Source organism: Notamacropus eugenii, chromosome 2 (assembly GCF_028372415.1).
Source record: "Notamacropus eugenii isolate mMacEug1 chromosome 2, mMacEug1.pri_v2, whole genome shotgun sequence".
In the NCBI taxonomy this organism is placed as follows: domain Eukaryota; kingdom Metazoa; phylum Chordata; class Mammalia; order Diprotodontia; family Macropodidae; genus Notamacropus; species Notamacropus eugenii.
The window spans coordinates 37738310-37763186 of NC_092873.1; the positions used below are offsets into that span (position 1 = coordinate 37738310).

At 45.5% G+C, this 24877-nt stretch overlaps 1 protein-coding gene across 3 annotated transcripts in view; it reads right to left on the reverse strand.

Moving 5' to 3' along the window:
• Nucleotides 1-9844: 9844 nt before the first annotated feature.
• The window catches only part of BLMH (bleomycin hydrolase), a 46238-nt gene continuing 31205 nt past the window's right edge, over nucleotides 9845-24877 (reverse strand). For all 3 annotated transcript variants that reach the window (XM_072639869.1, XM_072639870.1, XM_072639871.1), the window contains 2 exons: nucleotides 23364-23433; nucleotides 9845-10887 (listed from right to left, as the gene is read on the reverse strand). In XM_072639869.1, coding sequence (XP_072495970.1) covers nucleotides 10736-10887; nucleotides 23364-23433 — 222 coding nt within the window. In that variant the 3' untranslated portion in view covers nucleotides 9845-10735. The remainder of the gene's footprint in view (nucleotides 10888-23363; nucleotides 23434-24877) is intronic.

Below are 24877 nucleotides of genomic sequence, written 5' to 3' on the forward strand. Positions count from 1 at the left end.
CTTTCAAGACTCTGGGGTGCACACCTTCTGCAAATTCCTTCTTTGGGCTTTTGCGGCATTGCACTCTCCTGGTTTTTCCTTGTAACCCCCAACTTCCTCTTCTTTATATCAGATGCTCCCATTCTCCCCTCCTCAACCTAATGGTGGCCATCCCTCACTTCTGGCTTTGGCCCTTTGTTCTTTACACTCTCCAGCAGGGAGGCAGCATGGCCACTGGTTCTGAATCACAGTTTTAGTTGGGAGGGATGTCAGTTACCATCGAGACCAGGGGTGGGGGACCCGTGGCCTCAGGGCCACATGTGGCCTGCTAGGTCTTCAAGTGTAACTCTTTGAATCTAAACTTCACTGAACAAATCCCCTTAATAAAAGGATTTGTTCTGTAAAACTTGGACTAGTCAAAAGGCTACACTGAAGGACCTAGACCATGTGACCTCAAGGACGAGATTCCCCATCCTTGATGTAGACCAACCCATATGTGAAAGGAATCTCCAACTTAACAGCCCATCATGTTCTCCAGCCCTTGCTTGAATTCCAACAAGGACAAGGATCTTACTACCTCTCTAGACAGCTTACATTCCATTTCTGAGGCTGAAATGTGATCATGGATGTAATTCTATGTACTCATTTGGCCATACAGCAATTGTATTAGAAACAAACTTTACAAACAACAGGATTAGGTGACAAAAGGTTTTAGTGAAAGCTAAAGTATACCTTTCTGCTCTATACCCTGAAAAAATGAATTCCTTTTTCTCCCTAGACCCTGTGCCTCCCCTACATACCTGTTGTTATTGTTTTGCATAATTAAATGGCTCTGTGGGAGGGGATAGAGAGGAGAGTCAAGGGTAATTCCAAGGTTTCAAACATAGGTTACTGGAAGAAGAAATTTACTATTAACAGAAATATGGAAATCCTATTTCCATATGAGAGGGGAAGGGAGGAAAAAATGGGCCAGTCTTGACAGGAAGGGAAATGATGAGTCAGTTTCAAACATGTTGAGCATTTGCTTTTTCTCCTCCCTACCCCATCCCCAACCCTGACCTTGGACTCTAGACCTCTAGCTGCTCCTCACTCACCTTAATCCACTTCTGATGCAGTTTAAGGACATGAGACACCAAACTAACAGGGCCACATTCAGCCTTTTGGTCTGAGATGGAAAGGTCACATTTAATTCTCTGCCTCCTCCTGGAAAATGGACTTCCAGGCAGACCCAGAACCAGGTACCTGTTTCACTCCAGAACTGGGCTGGTGTAAAGTCAGTCTAAATCTTCTCAGAAGTCACTGAGGAGGCCCCAGCCCCATCTGGTTCCTCCACCCCTGTTATACTGGCTCAGAAGGGGCACTGCTCAGCATTTCCCTTTCGCTCTGTCTTTTGTATCACAGCTCCAGGAATGGCTCAAGTCTTTAGAGCCACATACCTACAACATTCAGGATCCTGTTTGTCCTCATCCACATGTTCCTGTTCAACCACATAGCAATAGAGCAGTACACAGCAGAAAAGAGCACTTGCTCTTTTGGCCCCTGAGGGGAAGGGGACATCAACGGGAAGGAATAAAGAAGACCCATAATAAATGTAAGGTAGTAATAGGAGACAACACATTCACAATCAACCTCACTGGAGCCTCCCAAGTCCTTCTCCATTATTACTCCCATTTTACAGATGAGGATATTGAGACTCAGAAAGGGGAAGAGGAGTTGTCCAAGGTCACCCACACACAAGTGCCAGAACCAGGGCTTGCCCACAGCAGGTCGTCTGCCTCCAAATTCACTTACATAGATGGTTAGAATCAAATCTCCTTTAAGAGCAGTTCTGTGTAAGTTGGGAAAAGGGCACAGAGTGGAGAAAGTCAGCACCTACTCCTCATCCGCTCCAGGAGAGGCAACTCTGCATAGTCCGTCTCCCTGACCATTCTGCGCAAGACATCGGGACTGTGGCCATTCTGGGCTGGAACAGCTAACATGGAAAACGATGCAATAGTAAAGATAATGAAATACGACCATGCTGCAAGTCTGGGCTCCTGGTGACCAGCTAGTGACCTTGTGCCAGGCCAGTCCCCAAGGAGGTTGGGAGCAGCAATCGCCAGCCCCGTGGGAGGAGGGGGCCTCTCCTGGCACTGACACAGTGGGCGGCAGATTAAAGCTTCAGCAACCACCTGAGGCCAAGCAAGAGTGGCCCTTGCTACCACATCCTGAGGGTGGGCAGCATGACTCAGGCCCTGACCTTGTTCTCTTGTGGTCAGTCATTTACCGAAGCTACCTCTGGAACAAAACGCTAGGGTTGGTGAGACCTGCCAGAGCTCAGGGAGCTAGGTTTTTTGCCTAGAGTTGCTGCTAAACTAGACAAGGCAAAGCACTGAGTATTGCTAAGTTAACTGGGAAAAAAGAAAAGAAAAGAAGGAAGACTGGGGAGAAAGAATAGCTATTTTCATGTATGTGGAGGAAAGAAAAGACTTGTTCTGTTTGGTCCCAGAGGCCAGAAGCAGATTTAGGCTTGACGTCAGAAAAACTCTTTATCCCCAAGTGGACAGCTTACTAGATGCCAGGCACTGGGCAAAGCACCAGGGGTAAAATACAAGCAAAAAGACAGTCCTTGCCCTCAAGTTGCTTCCAGTCGAATGAATAAGAGCTCCACACACACACACATACATACACACATACACACACATACATACACAAACATACACACAGATACACACACAGATACACACACACAGAGCTGACATACATGGCTATTTATCCTGTTTCTTCTTAAAGAGCTCCAGGGCACACCCCATTCCCCACCCCCAGGATGTGAAAGAGAGAAATAAGGGTTCAATAAATACCAAAATACATCACAACTGGACTCAACGATGTGGAGAATGACAACAAACAACTGTGGATTATGAATATTATTGTGCAAAAGGGACAACCATGGAGGATTCAGAGGAATGAGAAGAATTGGAGGAACTAACTGATCAATGTGGGGAAAAAATAAAGAGATCAATAGATATAATGACTAAAACAGTGTAAAGGAAAAGGGTACTTAAAGAAAGCTGAATTCTGAGTAATAACCAAACTTAGTCCCAGGGAAGAAATAATGAAATACACTTACCTCTTTTCCACAAAGAAGAGGAAGGGAGGGGTGGCCTACAGGAGCAGAATGTTGCATATGCCGTTAGACACTGAACTAGTGGTTTTTGTTTAATTGTTTTCCTTCGTTACAAGGGTGGCTTTATTGAAGGGGGAGGGGAGTGTAAGGATATATCTAGAAATAATTTTATGCACACACACACACACACACACACACACACACACACACACATATATATATATATTAAAGGCATCAGTAAAATGATTTACTACTCTGGGAAAAATAATTCCAACCCCTCTTCAGGCAACCCTGTCATGCACTCATGTTTTGTTATGATAACCCATATTAATAGCTACTATTAGCTATTATTACCATATTCTTGGGTGTACCTAGAATTTTTCTCGCTGTAATTTGCTTGATTCTTAGCATAGATGAAGCTTAAAAGAACCTTTCAAGAGAGATCTTGTCTCTCTTAAATGGAAAGGAATTGATATCTCGAAAGTACCCAACTGATGTGCCACTCCCCAGGTCAATAAACTTTAATGGCTCCCTTTTACTCTAGGATCAGATACAGACTGCTGTGCTTGGCATTTATAGCCCTTCACAATCTGACTTCACTCCACCTTTCTAGCTACTAGACATGACCCTGCTCCACACACTCTACATTCTAGTCAGTCTGCCTTGCTTGTTGTACTGCCTTTCTTAACATTCCAATCTCCTATCTCTGAGCCTTTGCCCAGACTGTTCCCCAGGCCTGGAATGCCCTCCTTGGCTCTGACTGTCAGAATCCTCAGCTTCCTTCAGTATCAGGTTTTATGATTCCCCTTCTGATCTCATCAGTTTCTCCTGCCCTCTCCCCTGTAAGCTACATTGTCTATATTTTTTATCTACTTATCTATATACATATTTCCATTCCCCAGACCCTGAGAGAATATAAGCTCCTTGAGGGCAAAAATTGTCTTGTTTTTAACTTTGTATCCCTAGCACCTGGCAGAGTTCCTGGCACCTAGTAAACTGCTCAATAAATTTTTGTGGAATGAATGAATCCCACAAAACCCTCATCACCAGGCAAAAGCAACCAGGCTCGTTTCTCCAGCCCTTTCCTGTGGCAACCCCAGAATGGAGGTCTGGCAAGTATTATTATCCTCATCTTACGGATGAGAAAACAGGCTCAGAACACAGCTAGCAAGCATCAGGGCTGAGATTCACTCAGGTCTTCTGATGTGGAGACCAATGGATCACTAGGTCACGACACCAATAACTTAAATTTGGCAAATAATGTATCGTTTAAACCAAGTCTGTATGAAGTTAACGTTTCTTTCAAATGCTCCACCAGATTGGGAGCTCCTGGAAGGTAGGGATTGTGTTTTTGTCTTTCTTTGCACAGTGCTGGGCATACAGTAGATGCTTCATAAATGCTTTTTCATTCATTAATTCATTTATGAGGGAATTGGATGAATTGTCTTCTCAGGTTCCTCCCAGCTCAAGTCTATTTAGTTTGAACACCAGCTCTGTGGACAAAAGATTCTGTAATTCAAAATCAATTTAAACTAACACATATTTGAAAGAGCATTATTGTCAGGATTCAGATCTCAGATCCAACCAGCTGTGTCCCCCAAGGCTCTGACCTACGTTCATTCTTCTCTCGTGACTTTTTAAATTGCATTTTTTTTCCAATTAATAATCATTTATTTTCTTTCTCCCCCACCTCCACACACTGGAAAAAGAGAAAAAAAGACCTGTAACAAATATGTACAGTCGAACGAAACAAATTTCCATGCTGGCCATTGTGAACCTGTGCCTTATTCTTTATCTTGAACCCATCGCCTCTGTGCCAAGAAGTGGGCGGCATCCTTCATCATCACATCTCTGGAACTACAGGTGGTCATTATGTTGATCAGAGTATCTTGAGCCTTTCAAAACTGTTTATTTCTGCGGTGTTGTTGCCGTAATATGGGAGAATTATGAACAGCGCAGGAAGGGAAAGGAGAACCCTGGCTACATAAGAGGAGAGCAGCTTCAGAGAAAACTGGCAAGACTTGTATGGGGCTTTTGCTACTGTCTCTCTCTTGTATATCTTGTATATCTCATCTATTTATTAATTATCAGTTAAAGATCTTTCCCACCCATTAATGCCACTTTTTTTTGTAGGAAATTTTGTTTTTGTAGGAAGGCCACACCTTTTGTTAATTTCTATCTCACCTCAGACACTTGACACTCACTAGCTGTGTGACCTTGGGCAAGTCACTTAACCCCAACTGCCTCATCCTGGGTCATCTCCAGTCATCCTGATGAATATCTGGTCACTGGATTCAGATGGCTCTGGAGGAGAAGTGAGGCTGGTGACCTGCACAGCCCTCCCTCACTCAAAACAAAATCAAGTATGAGTCATGTCATTATTTCTCTGATGGCGTGGTCTTCTTTGGCAACAAAGGACGAACACACACAGAATTGAGGCACTGGGTCAGAGGGTCATCTGAAAAGTGTATAAATACTCTGAGGTGAGGTTTTACTTTGGGGCTTACTCATTGGAAGTGTTTGTTTGGCCAGATTAGACTCTGGGCAGCTGCTAAGGAGCCCCCTGGCTTTGAAAACCCAGATGTTGGTCCTTCTCTCTCTGGTAACTATGTATTTACAGTCAGACACTTGCATTTATCTGTTGGTCTGTGATGTATATATTGCTTATGGTCACAAAGTTGGAAGCCCTATCTGTTGGTTTTTATTTCTCTGTATTTTCTCTGAAGTTCAGGGTGCTGACTTTTTCCTCTGAACTAAGTGAATGATAAATGTGCTTGATTAAAGTAGATTGTTGTCCCCTCAAAAGTTGCTTTCCTTTTAGAAAAGCAAATTGAAGAACCCAGACAGCAGGCCTTCCTGTGCATGCTGGGCTCCTTGCTGTTATAAGATGACATCTAAATCTTGCCCTCTTGCCCCACTGGCACCCTTGAGCTCCAGTCCCACACCTCCAGTTGTCCCTCTCCACCTTGTTGGACACCCTGCCACGAATGTTCTGCCAACCCAAATAATCCTCTTCCCCTCAAAACCTGCCCCTCCTACTTCCCTATTTTTGTTGGTAGCACCCCCACTGCTAAACCTTGGAGTCAGTCATCTTGGACTCTTCCCTTTCTCTCACCTCCCGTCAACCCCAACCACATCCTCCAAGTTTACAAGTCCTATCTGGTTCTACCCTTCTCATCAATCTCTTGTCCTACTAACCAATAGCCCTTGGGATTCAGAGCAGTTTTCTTCACCCTTGCCCTTACAATTCTCCTTTCAACCAATGATGATCAGCTTTTATTAAGCATCTACCATGTACTGAGCTCTGAGATGGGCACTACAGATACAGAATCTAAAGTGAAACCAGTCCTAGCCCTTATCTCACGTCTTGCTCAAGCATTTTCAATGGCTCCTTCCTTGTTGCCTCTTGGATAAGAAACCCCTCCCCCCCACCTTAGCTTGGCATTTAAAGCCCCTCCACAATGTGCTTTCAACATTTTCGTCTATTCTGCTTTGGCATTCTGACCCTTCTCCCGATGCCACTCTCAGGCTTGGCCCCAGGACCTTGGATTCTGGTAAGCAATCCTGGAATAAGGTTGCCATGCCATGAGCTAGCCCTTCCCATTCTAGCCTGCCCCACTGAGGGAACGGACTGCCTTGCTTCCTTGGATTTCTATCTCCATAACTTAGCACAGTGCCTGGTGCAGAGTAAGTGCTTAATCAATGCTTTTTCATTCATTCACTCACTCACTTATTCTTTTTTATGAACTCATGTTTCACCTCACCTTCAGACAGTGGACATTCTCCTTTATAATCTGGGAATGTGCTCAAGTAAAAATGTATATGCAACAGCCACTTTTTAAAGTTTAATCTGCATTATTCAACACTTTCCCCATCACTCTCTTAAGTCTAGACAATCAACAAAACAGTAATTCAAGCCCTAATATGTAGTACTTGTTAATTTCTAAGGCAAAAACATTCACACTGAAAATTTTCACAACTGGCTCACAAAAGCCAGTACAAATGTAAAAAAAGGAAGGTAAGGAGGTGTAGGGGATCAGGAGAGAAGACGGGATCTGATTTAGGCAGCCCATAGTGTCATTTATTGTGAGGATCATATGAAATGGTATTTGTACAGTGCTTAGCTTGGCCGGGCACATAGTAAGCACTAAATGTTTACTTCCTTCTTTTTACGAATCTTTCAAATTCTTTGTTATTAAGGGATGCATCTCTGGGTAGAAGAGAAGAAATATAATGGAAAACGATGATAATGTAAAGACAGAAGGTATTAGGATCAATAATTTTTAAAAATACATTATTGTGTTTTGAAAGAGCAACATTCTTTTATGAGGACAATTTTTCACGTATCCTAAAATGAATTTGAAAAAAAACATTTTAAAATCAAGCTGATGGGAGCTTTCTCTAAGTTTTTTCTTCTCTTTTCAGGAAAAAAAAGATGTGCTGACTTTTCAAAGTATCCTTGGAATAAAGCTGTTCTGCGCCCTTCATTCTTTTCCTTCTAAAGGATCCCGCACCTTCTGCAGGCCCTCCTGCCACAGGGTCTCTGTGCTCTCAAAATCCAACGCTGGAGAACATCTGGGACCTCAGGGGCTGAGAGGGATTTGTTTGAACCCTGCTTTAGGGAGACTCTAGGGGGACACTGGGGTTGGACCTTCCTCTTGCTCAGTCCTATTCTTCTGACCTCCATCCTCTCTGACTACCCTGTTTTGTCTTAATATCACATTTCTGAGAAGAAAAAAGGAAAACCCTTCCCCACCTCCTCCAGACTGAATCTTCCTTTATAACAGGGAAATTCAGACAAGATAAACCCCCTGACCACATCTGACAAGGCCCCTACAACATTCTGACCCTGTGACCTCTTCCCATTAGCTACTCTCAGCCACCATTACTGGCTCCACTTTTGGGTGCTTGGAGCCCAGTTTCTTTTCTTTTTTTTTTAAAATTTATTTTTAACACAGTTTACAACAGATAAAGCAATTCAAACTTTTGGTCCGGTGATACATCTTTTTAAAGCATTTACAATATGGACCACAAAAGAATTTTTTTTTTAAACATTAACCAACTGAGACACAAATAATATTTATGTTGCTAACTTCACAAGCTCTTGACCTAATTGTCTCCACAGTATTACTAAGAATTAAAGGACCCGAACTTACTATTGTTGGTCTAAAGTCCTACGCCTAATAGCTTAATTTTTGACAACCTCCGATGTTCCCCTACCCATAATCTATAATTGAATAGATCTGGTATTAAGCTTACAAACCTTTTGACTATAGGGAATTGCCACCAATAGTAAGGACAGAGCTCAGTTTCTTTCTAGAGAGAGATGGCTCAGAAGAAAGCAAGGCTGGTGACCTTGCACAGCCTGCCCTCACTCAGATCAGAACCAACTGCAAGTCATGTCATGGTCCACTTTGAGAATGAAGGACAAACACAACCTTCTATAGATCTTTCCCCTTACATCATCAGTCATTATGTACGAACTTGTTTTTTGGGTGTTGTTTCCTCAGTTTCCATACATCTTCCCCTATTTCTCGTCCATTTCTTACCACCCAATAATATTATGATATCCATGCAGCAGAAATAATTGGTACCCATTTTGTTTCTAATTCTCTGCTACCACAAAGAGGGGCTAGGATTGTTAGTTACTAGGTGTTTGATTTTTGTCCCTGCCAATGCCTTCCTCAGGCCTCAGGCCCAGCTCCAGGCTCCTGGGGCCAAAGGTTCACTTTTCCTTCCTGATTCCATACTTATCCACAAGAATTGGAATCACAGCTAATGGAAGGACCTGAAGTGACACTCCTTTCCTTACGACTGAGACTTCAGTATTCCCTTGCTAAGAGAAGGGAACAGCACTACAGCCCATTCGTAATTCCACTGGAGTCCTACACTCAGTGAATTAGGCATTAGAGGTATTATTCCCATTTCACAGATGAGGAATTGAGATTTAAAGGCAGCATTCGAACCCTGGGCTCCAGACTCCAAGCCCAGGGAGCTGCTCCAGGGCACAGGCTAGGACATTTCATTTTCATAGCCTTTATATGAGCTCAATACATGTTTAATTGCTGGGGCAAGAAATAAAAATTATCTCTTCCTCCAGACTCTGGTACTTTGTACTTTCTTTTGAGAATGAAATGATTCACAGACCTATTTCATGGCACCCAATGCAGATGCCAAGATACCGCAGCCATTCTTGTGACATATTACTGAAACGCCACTTGTGCCCTGTTTAGGCTGTTTCCATGGCCATGAAGCTCGTCTCCCCAGCTACACTGGAAGTCCTCTGAGGGGAGGAGCCATGTCTTGTGTCACAGGGAACTGGACATAACAGGTTCTCTATAAACACTAACTGAATTCTTGAGGCAAGAGATAGAAGACAAACCCTTAGACATGGTCCTGGCCCTAAAAGAACCTTTGGCAATTCTGAATTTTATTCAATTAAAAAAAGGATTCTGAGAAAGGGTATGGAGACTTTGCCAGACTGTCAGTCCAAGGATCCCACAACACAAAGTGAAGAAGCCCTGAGCTGGCAGGACAGGTGGCCTGCAGTCCAGTTCTCCAGATGTCCTTGGGTTCTGAGGAAGCCTTTTCTTGATGTTCACTTCTACTGAAAGGAAAGTAGACGTGCCTCCAGGAAGTGGGGTCACAAGTAAGTGCCACCAGTTGCACCCTGGGTGGCAAGGTCCCTCAGGAGACTGTCTCTTGGGGACTGGAGCCTCTCACTGGGCTCCCCTGTATAGACCAAACACAGCAACTCAGTCTCATTTAGGAAAATGTTTTATTCAAAAGCTTCACAGCACCATCTAGTTGTCTTAAAGAATGCAGCCCCGCCCGTGCCCCAGCCCTGCCCCCCTCCAGATGCAGAAGTTTAAAATGACACCATTTGGCTAGAGATTCCCCTATTTTTTTTTTAATTCAGGTCATGATATGATTTTGGTCACTGTCTCACCTCAACTTCCTGAGCCCCAACTTTGATGGGATTTTAGCAGGTAGTAGTGCATCCTCTCTCTTCCCCCTACCTTGTAACTCTAAGTCATGGGAAGCAGGTCAAACTGGGTGCCTCCTGTCCCCATCCCCATCCCATGCTGGTAGAGGCACATAAAGCTAGGATGGAAAAGATGAAATTCAGCAACCAGAGTAACAGAGTCTCTTCATCACTGGTCAAGCAGCATGCAGCTCTGTGGGCTTAAATCTTAGGGTAACATTTTCCTTCTGAAACCTGAGAACCCCAGGCAATGGGGAAAAGCAGCCCAACCTACTCCATCCCCCATGTCCTAGAGGTCTTTCTCTGCTCTACGGAGTTCAATTTTTTCTTTTAGTTTGATTAAAACACTAAGAGATTTCCCCCTTCCCCCCTCCCTATGAATCAGGCAGAGCTTGTGCCAAGAGCCTGAGTGACTGGGATTGAGGAGAGGAAAGAGTATGACCTGGTCTTTTCATTTTTAAAGAGTAGCCCATCTGAAATGAGAGTGTTTGGATTCCACAGGACAGCAGAAAGCACGATTCCCCGACAGGGTCCTGAAGGGAGGGGCTCAGCAAACTAGGAGTCTGACTAGGCCCGGCCACATCACCGTCACCTCCTCCACCTTGGCTTCCGTTCCCAGGACTTCCGGTCATGCTCGAGGAAGGGAGAGCTGAAAGCTGCAGGAGTCATTTAGCCAAAGCCCCCATAGGGTCCCAGGCCGGGAGCACAATGGGCTCCTGCTTCAGGACGGCGAGCACATCTTCTGGCACATGTTTCTTGTCTACAACCACTTCGTAGACATACTCGGAGAACCACTGGTCCGTCATGCACAGGTAGCCTGCAGGGGAGAGTGAAGAGGCAAAGTGAGCTGGAGCTGGGTACCAGGGGCCCAAAGGGGAACATGGGAGTCAGAGGCCAGGGGCATGGCTGAGCACCAGCAGGGACGGGAGCAGATGCAGGGGCAAGAGGGTTTGAAAGCCAGGGGCCTTTCACTGTGCTTCTGGTGGGGCCCTGCTGAGGACCAACATGATCCCAGAGGCCCTGGCTTTCCATTGTAACAGACTCTGTGGGGAACACGAAGAAAGAGCTGCTGCTCAGCCTCCCTGACTCCAAAGGCCTAACAATGACACAAATGGGGCCTTCCACCAAGGAGCAGCCCCTCTGGTCAAAGCGAAGCAACACAGACTCCACTTAGGAAACAGGAAGAGCATGCTTGTCCCAAAGGCTGAGGGCATATGAGGAGGGGAAGCAGGCAGTCACTTCAAAGGGACAAGGAAGACCCCACTCGTAGCCAGGACATCTGTCAATGCTGCAGGGGTTCAAAGGGAAAAGCAGGTAGCTCACAATCTCTTGGCTGGGGGGTTCAGCACCCACGCTGGCCCTTGGCTGTGGACAGGCTCCAGGCAAGGGACCTGCTCAGCAGTCAGTGGCGCTAGGAACACAAGGAGCGCCTCCAAGCCGCAGAGGCTTCTGTTAGGTCAGCGGTGCCTATTCTACCGTTCCTTTCAGATGGATGGCAAGACACTCAGCCTGACACAGCACGGCATGTCTATTCTCAGAGGAAACATCCTGAGCCAGCACTCAAAGCTCTCCCCTCTCCCCTAGTGACCTCACCTCCTTGCTCAAAGAGGCGGAGAAATTAGAGCATCCTCTGCCATGGAATGGAAGGCTGCTGTTGGCTCAGAAAGCTCCAGCCTGGTCAGTGTGCTGGGGCCCAGCCCAGTTCAGGACCAGGGATGGAGACTTTTCAGAAAGCGCATCTCAAGAGTCTTGCATTGGCTCTGCCCTCCAGATGCAGGCCTGTCTAAGGCAGACCTTTCAATAAGCCTATGAAGATGGGGCTGCACTACCAAACAATAAACCAGTCAAGACACGAGTCATCCTTCTATAGGCCTGGAAGGAAGGGGGGCTGGGCAGGTGAGGGACTGCAGCAGGTTTGTGTAATAAAGTCCTGTGTCCTTATAAAATATTATCATCACACAAACAAATAAATCTCCCCCAAATACCCAAGGAATATGGACACTAAGTATCTACCTAGCCCATCTCCTTTCAAAAGCAGGAGATCAGATTACAGGCTTATGAATTAGAACTCCTATCAGTGGCCATCGGCCTCGTGGAGGGCCTGCATGCCAAGTGTCTCTGCAGGATATGAGTTCTCTGGGGCTCAGTGAAGCCTCCCAGACAGGGTCGCCGCCAAGTAATTGTGCCCCGAGTGGATAATGAACCTGAGAGGCTGCTCCAACTGTTGACATGCAGTGTCTTGGAGTTTGACTGAGCCGATTAGGATCACCATGTCTGAAAATTGAGGGCGCGCTGTGCCGGGGCAGGCAGGGGAGCAAAGCTGGGGCTGGTCATTCTGACTCCAGAACTGGAGCAGCCCACGGTTCGGTCTTGGGGGAGCTCTGGGAAACAGGCAGGTCCTCTCCAAGAGTGAGGCAGCCTCCGAGCCTGGGGGATGGGTCAGACTTCCTTTGGTTTGTTTCTAATATGGCCTGTTAACATAATGCTTTGTCTCTGTAATCAAATTAAAAAATGTAGAGACACAAAAGTCAGCCAACGGCCAGGTTTTTAAAGGAGACTGATAGAATGAATGGTCTTACAATCTGTAAGCAGGGAAGGGTCTATAAAGGGAGTTCCTGAACCAGAAAAGGCTCAGCTCAAACTGATTATGCCAAAGGATTCGTTTGCTGCTGCTGCTGAGTCACGACCAACCTGTGGGCCATACTGCCAAAGATCCTACAGCAGTGTGCCATTCCCTTCTCCAGTGGAGTAAGGCAAATGGGGGAAGTGACTCACCCAGGGTCACACATCTAGTGAGTAACTGAGGTGAGATTTGTACTCAGGTCCTCCTGACTCCAGAGCCAGTGATCGGCTGTATCCAAGGAATCACCCAGCTGCCCCCACTCTAACGGAAGAGGCATATTAATGAGGCTAACTAAAAGCATATAGAAATATCATCCACAATAAAAGTGACTTGGCAGGTCCTGACAGAAGAGAGCCAGGGATGAGCCTGTGAAACCTTCTGAGGAAATGAAACTCAGTAGATTAAGGAGAAAAATCTATCACTGAGCTGTTAGAGCTTCTCCCCCATTATTTTGCATTCTTGGCCCTTTGGCTATTTCTCAGTGATAATCTCTGCCAAGGTGATAAGCACACAGACTTAGACTTATGGGGCCAACAATAATGAGGCCACCAAGTCCAACCCCCTCATTTTACAGATGAGAAAACTGAGGCCCAGGGATGATAACTGACTGATCCAGGGTCACAGAGGTAGTGATAAGCATCAGAAGCAGGATTTGAAACCAGGTCCACTGATTCCAAATCTAACTTTCTTCCCACAGCTGCATATTGCCTTGGGAGAGATAGGAAGATAAAGGAGACTCAGTCATTTCTAAGGAGTTTTTACTGAGAAAATGCTTTATACACTTTTTGGACAAAAACTCACTTGCTGTCTCTGTCTGTGTCTGTGTATGAGAGAGTGTGGATGTGGATGTGTGTGTAAGGGTATATGTGTGTGTGAGATACAGAAAGGGGGGAGGGAAGGAAAGAGGGAGGAGAGAGAGAGAGAGAGAGAGAGAGAGAGAGAGAGAGAGAGAGAGAGAGAGAGAGAGAGAGAGAGAGAGAGTGTGTGTGTGTGTGTGTGTGTGTGTAACAGACAGAGAGAAAGAGAAAGACAGAAAGTGGGGAGAGACAGAAAGGAATGAGCCAGAGAAACAGAGTGAGCGTGTGTGTTTTGCAGGGGGGAAGGAGGGCTGGAAAGCAGGGAGGAAAGATGATGAGAATTGCAGAACGACAACATGACAGTGTGTGTGCCTTTTGGACCGAGATCTAAGGAGAGCCATCCCCGTCAATGTCAACACCCAGATCCGCTTCATGCTGGGGACAATGGGATGCAGAGTACGCCCTACTCAGGCAGACTTCCCTGGGTCTCCACTGGGCACGTGAGGGAGAACAATGTTGGAACAGGGGGGCGCTCCACTTGGCTGATGAGGTTGAGGTTTTTTGTCTTCAAACTGTAGCAGACTTCCATGAGCAAATGGGCTTGTTCTCTTGGCCAAGCACCGAGGAGACAAACCCATGAGATTTGTCTCTTCTGTTCTGCTGTTCTGTTCCCACTACCTAGCACCAGTCCTAAACCTACTCTCTCCTGCTTAGATCCTGATATCTGCACAACATTCAGACATTACCCAGAGACCTGTTTTCCCAACAAAACTCGATGGCCTCCCTCTGACCCCCAAACTCTCTCTGCTCTGGTGTTGTTTCAGGAAAGGTCTGTTGTTATCATTCCTCAAAAGCCCCTTGGATGGCAGCGCCATGTTATTTTCTAATCTCTCTCCCTTAACTTGACCTGAAAGCGTAAGTAACACACCAAGAATAACAATCCTCGGCAGCTGCTTTATCGTTTTTGGCTGGTCCTTTTTCCTCTCCATTAATTCATGCTCCTCCTGCCCTCAAAGACTTCCTCCAAGTTCCCTTCATCCGTGAAGTCTTCCTGAATTATGTTCTCCCAAGAGGAATTATTATTCACTCCTTCTCAGCAAAGTGGGGCTTTTTCCCACCATAATAATGTGCCCTAAGCTATGTATTTTTATGTTAATTTCCTATCTCCCATCATATGGTAAGGAAGTTCTTTTCCTCGCAGTTTCCCTATTTGTCTTCACATGGCTCCCCATGGAGCTTGTGCATAAAGTAAACACCCAAGTGTGGCTGATATGACATGGCTGGAGAGTCTGGAGTCTCCTTCCACCCTGCCTAAGGAATCAGTCTGCAACACTGCTAGGCACTGGGGCACAAAGGCAAGAAGCAAACTTACAACCAGCCTACATTCTAATGGTAAAGAGAAGAAATTTATACTTCACAAAGTTAATAAATACATATGGATTTTTATCTAGACACCTAGACAAAGTAGTCAAAGCAGGTGCTGTGGGAGGGAGGGTTCCTGCAGCTGAGGGGAGCAGCAAAGACTTCATGAAGATGGTAGTATCTGGGCTGCAGGAGGGGAGGCCTGGCATGGGGATGGGCTGTGGCTGTGAGGATAGATGCAATGTGCAGGACGGGACATCAGGGAGGTGGGGGCCGGGCAGGGAAGGAGTTAAAAGCTAAGCCTCAGCATTTATCTTTCATTTTACAGGCAATAAGAAGCCATCAGGGTTGGTGCCTGACAGATGCCCAGCCTGCCTACGCAGGGGAATCCTGACTCTACTTCTGTAGTTTTAATTGTTAGGAAGGTTCTCCTTATATTAAGCCTAAATTTGCTTCCTTATAACTTCGGCTCACTCCTAATTTTGACCCCTAGGGTCCAACAGAACAAGTCTATTCTTTCTTCCAACTGGAAACTTACTCAAAAGCTAAAATCATGCCCCATTAAGTGGAAAGGGAATGAGCACTGATTAAGCTCTTGACACATAAATCATATGATCGTCACAATCATCCAGTATCAGTAAGGTGCTGTTTTACTGCCATTTTACAGTTAAGGAAACTGAGGCAGGCAGGGGTTAAGTGACTTTCCCAGGGTCATGCAGCTAGGAAGGGACTGAGAATGGATTTGAACTCAGGTCTACCTGATTCCAGGCCCAGGGCCCTATCCACTGTACCACCTAGCTGACCAACTAAGACTTTCCTTGCCAGACCAAACAACTCCAGCTCCTTCAAACTGATTCTCATAAGGCATGTTAGCTGCCCTGATCTGGACATTCTTCAGTTGTACCAAGATTTCTTGAAATGCCCTGATCTGGACATTCTTCAGTTGTACCAAGATTTCTTGAAATGTTTCACACAGAACTAAATCCAGTGTTCTTGATGTGTTCGGCCTCTCCCCTCATGAATCCTGGATGCTGTTACTGCGGCCTGCCATGGCCTCACCTTTCCTGGCCATCCCCCCATCCCCAGCATGCTGCTGACTCATCAAGATGATGAGGTTCATCCTCTAAAAGCCCTAGCTACTTTTTAGACAAACTGCTATCTAGGCATATTCCCTTCTCTTGTATTTGTGGTTTTGTTTTCTTGTGTAATCCCTTACAATGATGCCTATTAAATTTCTCTCTAGAGTTCTAGCCTGTTGAAATCATTTTGGCTCTTGATCCAATTATCTGGAATATCATTAGCTCTCCTCAGCTTCAATGCATGTTTGTCTGATAAGCAAGCCCTGAATGCCTTTATCCAAGTCACTGATAAAATATTTCACAGCATATGGCTGAGCCCAGAGATCCCTGAGACTCTCCACCCCAAGACCTTCCAAGGTGACACCAGACCATTCAAACCATTAGCTATAGAGGGTTAAGTCACAAGCTTGGCACCTCACTGTCTACAGCTGGGCTTCTGGTCTCTCCCCAGTTCCTCCATGTCTGGTTCTAGCCCTCAGAGACACTACAAAGGACATGGTGACTCCTGCTCCTGTGTCCAAATGCAGAGAATGTGCTGTCTCCACAACTGTTCACTGACTGGCCTTGTAAGAGGCAATTAGATGACCAGAATGTTGTTTTTTCAAAAAGCAGCCAAGGTTCAGCAGTAATCTGAATGGTTCACAGAAGTTTCTTCCCAGACTAAACTTTGATTTGCCAAATGTTCTTAAACTGAAAACAAAAGGCTCCCTCTCTGGAGGGAGCCACCAATGAAGCTCCCAAATGGAGGGGCTAACTTGAAAAGAGACGAGTCAGGATGGAACAAAATGCAACAAAAGCCAGGAGGAGAGATAAGTTATGAAGCTGGGGATGAAGAACTATAACCAAGGAAGGGGGCAATGAAGCCTGTCCCCTCTTGCTATGAAGGGACCACCCAAGTTCACGACCTCAGGGTCATCTTCCTCCTCTTCTAGTCATGTGCCCTCCACCCCAGTGCAGGCCTTCATCACCTCTCACTGCATCTAGAAGAGATCTGGATCTTACCAAGGTGAGGAGAAGCACTTGTCTTTCGGCCTCCAGCCCTACCCAAGTGAGTCTACCTTCCAGGGGAACTTTAATGATCTATTTATCAATCAAAAAGCATTCAGTGAGCACCCTACAGGTGGAGGGCACTGTGCTAAACATGGAGAATCTCTACCCTATCTACTCATGGGCTTCTATGAGTCATTTATGTCTCATGCATTTGGCAGGGCAGAGGATGGGGGCAGGGAGTGGGGAGTGAATATTGTCCCATACCTTTTATTCATGTTATGGATGCCTAGAGAACCAGGTGGGGACAAAATGAGCCAAAGGAAGGAAAGCACTCTCCAAGTCCGGAATTCATCCATGTGAAACCAGAGTCTGGGGGAGACCCAAGGCCACAAGTTCCAAGTCTATTTTGCCTTTACTTGTCTCCACCAGAAGAATGTAAACAGGGACTATTTGGTTTTGTCGGTGTATCACCAGCACCAGGCCCTGAGTACACCTTGAGATGAAAGCTGTGAAGAAGCCCTCTGCTTTTCAAACCTGGTGCATGCTGGTCCTGATCAACACCTCTTACCACTGGCCTAGGTCATTTCTAAGCGCTACAAGCAGCAGGCAGAAGAGTCACTAACCCCATATGCTTCACTAGATAAAACTCTGACTGAAACAGCTTCTTCTCTCCTTCCTCCTCTCTCACAGGACAGACCCAAGGTGAATGTCACAGCCTGGCAACACGCAGAAAGGCAGCTGCCCAGAAATTCCACTTGCCTACCTTCCCCACGTGCCAACCCTGGGCTCCAGCACCATTCTCCACCTTCACTAGCAGGGACACCTGATACTCAAGTGAACTTTCTCTTTTTCCTAAGAATCACTGGAAGGCCACCAGACCCCTTCCGCAATGGACACAGAGTGAGTGCTTACGCATAAGAACTGTCCACAGAACACAACACCCTGGGCACACAAATTTAGCTCGTCAGTGAGGACAGACCTTGAGTTTCCAGGTCTGGATCACCATCATCCTTCTTCTCCTGCAAGCAGAGTTCCAGCTCTTTTTGTACAAGCTGTGGTTCCATGCCCACTGCTCATCAGTCCTCCACATTAAATTTTTAGTCATCTGTGGTGACAGAGGGACCTGAAATTTTTGTTAAGTGGACTAAATAGCCACACAGTAGATTTGAAAGAGTATTGGACTTCCATACCAATCAAATTACCAAAAAAATCTTATAGAGCTAGAAAAAAGTAACAAAATTCAACTGGAAAAACAAAAGGTCATAAATATAAAGGAAATTAATGAAAAAAAAGTGAAGAAAGATGATTTACCCTTATCAGATCTTAAAGTCTCAAAATTATAATAAAGTGGTAATCATCAAAACATCTAGTACTGGCTAAGAAACAGAATGGTAGATCAGTGGGATAGATTAGGCACATAACACACAGCACCGCCTCACACCTATCAAACTGGCTAATATGACAGAAAAAGAAAATGATAAATGTTGGAGATGTGGGAAAACTGAGCCAATAACAAGCTGTTGGTGGAGTTGTGAACTGATCCAACCATTCTGGAGAGCAATTTGGAATTATGCCCAAAGGGCTTTAAAGCCACGAATACCCTTTGATCCAGCAAAACCACTACCAGGTCTGTAACCCAAAGAGATAAAGAGAGAGAGAGAGAAAGAGAGAGAGAGAGAATGACTTACTTGTATGAAAATATTTCTAGCAGCTCTTTTCTGTACTGACAAGGAATTGGAAATGGAGGGGATGCCCATCAACTGGAGAATGACTGAAGAAGTTACTGTATATGATAATGATGGAATACTATAAGAACTGACCAGCAGGATGCTCTCAGAATAACTTGGAAAGGCACACAAGTGATGCAAAGTGACATGAGCAAAAGCAGGAGACAGCGATATTATAGGATGAATAAGTGTGAATGACTTAGCTCTTCTCAGCAATACAAAGGACTCCTGATGAAAACTACTACGGAACTCCAGAGAAAAAACTGATACATCTGAATCCAAATCAAAGCACACTATTTTTCACATCTTTGTGTTTTTTTGTCTGTTTTCTCTTTTACAACATGACTAACAAGAAAATATGTTTTGCATGACTGCACATGTATAACCTGTATCAAACTACTTATATGTTCTTTCTCTGAAGGTAGATAGCATTTATCATCGTGGCTCAGGACATAGAGTAAGGAAGACCTGAGTTCAAATCCTACTTTAGTCACTACCAGCTGTGTAGGTCTGGGAAAAAGTCACAACATCTCTGTACCTCAATTTTCTCCCATGTAAAACAGGGATAATAATAGCACCCAATTCAGAAGGCTGTTTTGAGGATCCAATTAGATAGTACATATAAAATGCTCTTATAGAGACACAAAGCATCTTTAAAGTGCTAAATATATTCCAAGACACTGTGCTAAATGTTGGAGACACAAATAAAAGTAACACAGTCCCAATCTTCCAGAACACATAAAAAGGAACTGGACAGTGGGGATGAGGGAGAGATGTCTGGGGAAAGCTCAGGTCTGATGAGAGGAAGCATGGCTGGGGCCCTTTCTGAAATGATGGTCCTAGCAGAGTCACCAAGGTTTTGTTTTCTGTTTGTTTGCTTGTTTTTATTTTTATTTTTTGGAGGGGTGGAGGCAGGTGGATAAGGAGGTAGAGACAGTCCAGGAGTGAATGAAGAATGGCTGGACTAGCTAGAAACATAACTCACATTGTGCACCTGAGGAAACTGAGGCTCACTTGATATCATGGGGTTTGCCCAGTTTTATGCTTTCCTGTGTAAAAAGCAGCCACTGGGTTTGTTACTCTACCTCTTCTCATTGAGCATGGGCAGCTATTGCCAAGAGCAGGGAAAGCAAACAACCCAGATGTTTGAGCGGATGTCGAATGCACTACAACATCAGAGCACAAGTGAGGATGGACATCACCAGCAGGAGAAAAGCAAGTGGGGAAGGAGGCAGATGCCCCTTCCTCCACTGACACAAGCCCAGGGGGCTCATGGTCAGAACAAAGTCCCAGGCTGCTTCTGGGTGCCATCAAACTATGCGACACGCATAGCTATCTCCAAGCAGAGGGTCCTGGAAGTGAACATCAGGGGAGCCCCAACCCAGGAGAGGTCTTTAGGCTTTGCCTGCCTCCACAGAGCTTTATCAGGGGCAATCAATCTCACCTGGTAGAAACTTCAAAGAGAAGAGGGACACACTGTGAACATGCCTCTCTGTGGAAGGGCTGACCCCACAAAGCTGCTCCAGTGCAAAGTCTCCTGGGCCATGCCCGCTAATGCACAGTAGGGTATGGGTGGTAAACACACACCCAGGGAACATAATCCCCTACCTATAAGCTTCCCTCAGGAGATTCTAAAATGTGCCAAGGAAACAAGTCACATGTTCCTGCCTTCCCAGTAAGTCAGAAAGGACCAAGCAGCCCCTGGGAGGAATTTATTTTGGATGTGGCTCCCTGAACCTCCCCCAAGCCCACTTATCTTTTGGCTCCCTAAGGAAATGTTTTGCTTTACATAATCTCTGGCATTTCAGTTATTTGGGAACAATAACAAAAAGTTAGTTTAACCTCTAGTTAGATAGCTAAAGACTTTATAATAAAAGACTGTGGGCAAAACAGCAGGAGGGAGACCCCTACTCTCCCTTAACTCAACAGAGGGATGAGGTAAGGGGAGACACAAAACGATTTACTCATCAGGAGTGAATAGCTGAGGTTGGGTGGAGGGCTGGGGGACATAGGGGAAGGAGATTAGCAAAGCAATCTGAAGCTGGATCCATTTTGTTTTACTTTTTAAATTAGAGCTGACCATATGGCTAGGAATTCTCAGAATGCAAAGGAAAGCCATAAGGAAAAAGAGCTTCACTATGTCCTCCAGCTCAGAAAGCAGCACTATCTGTGACCCATGATGGAAAATGCTCCGCTCAGAGAGAGAAGTGAGGACTTCTGAATGCAGATGGAAGCATGCTTTCTTAAAATCTGATTGCTGTCGCTTGGCTTGCTGTCTTTTGCAATGTGGCTAATATGGAATTCCGTTTGGCCCAACTTCACATGTATAACTGAAGTCAGACACACAAAGAATCTGGAATTCCAAAGTTCTTAAAATGATTGTTAAAAATCTGTTCACATGTAATTAGGAAATGTTTGGTGAAATAAATAAAAATAATTAAGAAAAAAAAGAAAACCCTATCCCTGGTGCTACCGTTTCTGCCCTCATTCACAACCTAATGTGAGCCCACTGACCCAAAGCCAGCCAGCCAATCACTCACCCTGTGATAAATAACCCACCAAGCCTGGGTTTGGTTCGTTTCACGGAGGGTCAGAAGCTAACATGACGCCAGGAGAGCTTTAACTGAAGTAGCAGCAATGGTGGGAAAATGAATGAACAAAGCGCACAAAGCAGGACTGAATGCTTCTTAGATTCACCTCCAGAAAGAAGGTTTGCTAAAACTTAAAACATCCTACAAATAATCCTGTTCATCAAATGCTATCCCCATGAGTCCAGTCTGTGCCATCAGCCAGTGACTGCCTTGAGGCACTCACATGTGAACACACACACACACACACACACACACACACACACACACACACACACACACACATACAGCAGTGAATGTGTTTTCAAATTCCTTTTCAGAGAACCGTCTGGAAATCTGTGAAGCCATGCTGGCCCTTCCTTAGTGAACCTCCCTAGCTTACCCCTAATTGCTGCCTCAAAGGAAAGCAAAGCCATCTAACAGGAAACCATCATTAAAAAATGAGCAGCTCAGCAGGGCCCCCAATTCCAGCCTCATGCTGCCTGAATTCACAGCAGGCCTTGCAACAAGCACCTTCGTAATCACACAACAATCAGAGAAATCAATGAAGCTCTCTCCAAGGGGCAAGATGACAACAACCTGATGATGAACAGAAAGGCATTAAGAGCACTTGTGTGTGTTTAGACAAAAATTAGGCCACTGGCTTTCACAACAGAGCCAGGGGACAGGAATCCAAGAATTGCTGAAGATCATTTTCATGGGGAGATGAAAAGACTTGGGACACCAAGAAGCCAAAAGCTACAGAAAAAAGTACAAAATGGCTTTCAAGCTGCAGAGATCTGAGGATGGCAGAGCTGTCAGGGACCTTGGAGATCACCTCACCTACTGCTCTTCTCTCTTACCCCCACTCCCACCACATACACATAATGGAGGTCATCTGAGGAGTGACAGGCAGCAGAGCCAGGACACATCTCCACACTCCTAATCTAGGGCTCTCCTCATGACCTTCACTGCTGCTTAACAGAGGAAGGGTACCAAAGAGAGCCCAAATGTGAAAATGCCCAACTATCTAGCTGCTGGATGACCACTGGGCATGAGAAACCAAGTATGGCTCTGGGTTGGGTTAGTTGGCCTCTGGGGTCTCCAGAGAATGTGCTGACATAAATGACAGTGTGACAAAGACACAGAGCTCCACTGAGCATCTGCTCAATGGGTGTGTCCAGACACCCTCCCCATCCAGTACATCAGGTTGCTGCTGCCACCTCTATGTGGACGTGACCCAAACCAGAAATCTAGTTCTATGGAGCACAAAGCTCAGATCAACTGGCCCTTCTAAAAGAAAATGAAGGAGACAACAGAAAAACATGACGGAGGAGACCCATGACATGTCTATCTTCTGTCTTCTTAGGCATTTTTTTCTTGACTCTTGGTTGGGTGAAAGAAGGCTGCTTAGGCCTCTGCAATGTTCTATCTCAGAGGCAATGGGGTCTCCAGGCTATGGCTCAAATGTCCATCTGCCCTGCCTTTCTGATCACTGCACAACGGTGGAAAAGGCATCCTGCTTCCCTAAGGGGATAACTGATGCCCTGGAGGCATGTTGGCTTTGGGGAAGGTAGGTTCCAGGGCCACAACGTGCCAGGCAATGTGCATACTAAGATCAACAGTCCCTTGGAATTCATGGCCTCTTGATTTGAATCTCTAGAAACTAAATAATGAGCACTCTTTAAAAGCTCTTATCTATTATTAAAAATATACATTAAAGGAATATTCTCTGTTGATTACTCATGACTTCTACTATGCCTTTCAACAGATCACCAATGTCTTTTATAAAACTGAGTGATCTTTGGTGCTAACCTGAAACAGGCCCCTTTGCCAACCTCTCTTCTCCCTCTCAGAAAACCTGAAGGAGGCTGGTTACTCGTCTGACAAAGCTCCAAGGAACAGGGGAAATCAGTCGTGGTCTATACAGGAGAGGGCTGCTCTGAGGTCCATCAGAAAAGCTGTGGGGCTCCTCAGGATGCCAGTGACTATCTAGGATTACAGACCCTCAGGTTTTTTCCTGAGAGTAGTTCTGATGCTGTCAACCTCACGTCTGATGATCCAGGATCTGGCCAGAGAGCCCACCCAGCTAGTTTTGTGAAGGGAAATAGCAGTTACCAGTCAAACTGACAAGCAGCATGCATTTACCTTTGTGGCCATGGTCTTCACCCCAGGAATTCTCCACTCTCCACTTTTCATACGTTCCCTCACGAGCATCCTGAAAACAAAGTAAAACATAGATAAGATGGTGAACAGTCCCCAGATGCCATGATAACGACTGTTCCTGATCCACCAAGTGCTTTATCTCATCTCAAAATATACCCGAGAGAACTGACTTTGCCTGATTTGCACCTAAGCCATGGCCAGATCTCAAGATGCTCAAGAATCCAGGCCTATCCCCAGCCCAGGATCACCACATGATCCTCATCCAGCCAGTTATGCTACACAACAGTCAGCAGCCCTGCTAACCCACACTGGGTTCAATACACAAGAACAGGACCAATTCTGGGGATGTTTCTGTTAGTCAGCAAGCACCTACTAAGCTTACTAGGTGGCAGGTACCATACTAAGCATTAGAAATACAAAAGGAGAACCAGTCCCAGCCTTCAGGGAGCTCTCAATCTACTGGCACATGCCACATGCTCTTCCTCCTCTGAATTCCATGACTTTTGCCAGGCACTTCCTCTACTACCTGGTACTGGAATTAAGAGTACTTAAATATGGCATGTATTTGTGTAAGACAAATGTAACCTCTCTGAAGAAAAAGTTTGTGTCCTTATGTCTGCCAAGGTCTCTTTCTTTGCACGTAATCAGCACTTCATGAGCCTTAGATCTATGACTGACTAAATGAAAGACTGACTGACTTCTTCCTGTTGAGAAGCTGAGGAAGCTGGCTTCTGGGCTCCCCCAAGCCCACAGGCTGCTCTGCCTGGGGCCTGAGGATGTGCCACATCTACAGATCATCAGGAAGATGTTAAAAAAGTTGTCTCTGAAATGCTCTAGATTCTCTGAAGGGGAAAAAACCCACATCCCCCAACTAACAATGAATGTACCAAAAACAATCTGTGCATTTACATTTGGCACAAAATCAGATGAGAGGCAGCCCGGAGTCATGGATGGGGGCTCACCCAAAGCCAGGAAGATCCAGGTTTAAGTTTTGCCTCAGACACATCTTGGCTGTGACCTTGGGCACATCATTTAGGATCTTAGCATTCCAGGTAACTCTCTAGAGTTTATATGGCAGGGAAGGGGCAATCAGTATTGGTGGAAGGACCTTCATTACACCAGGGAAATCACAGGCCCTGCACCCAACCTGATCCTACTCCCCTGGAAGGAAGCCAAGCAAGTCACTTAAAGCTAGAATTGGTCTGCATAGATGGTGAAGATAAAGGAGGGGAAATACAACATGTTCATCCTTCCTAAGGTTTTACTTCAGGCTCTGCCCTGGTGAATTCCTGTCCAACTAGCTCTGGACATGTACCAGGCTCACCATCCACCTTCTGACCAGGGTCTGACTTTCCCCTAGGGGAGTAGAGTGCCAACTTTCTCTAGGACCTTCCTTCCTTGGTGGCATTTATGCAAAGATGAATAGAACTCAAGAGAGTTCAACAAAAGATTCAAAGAGAATAATGTTCAATCCTACAGATCCTCTCTTTCCATCA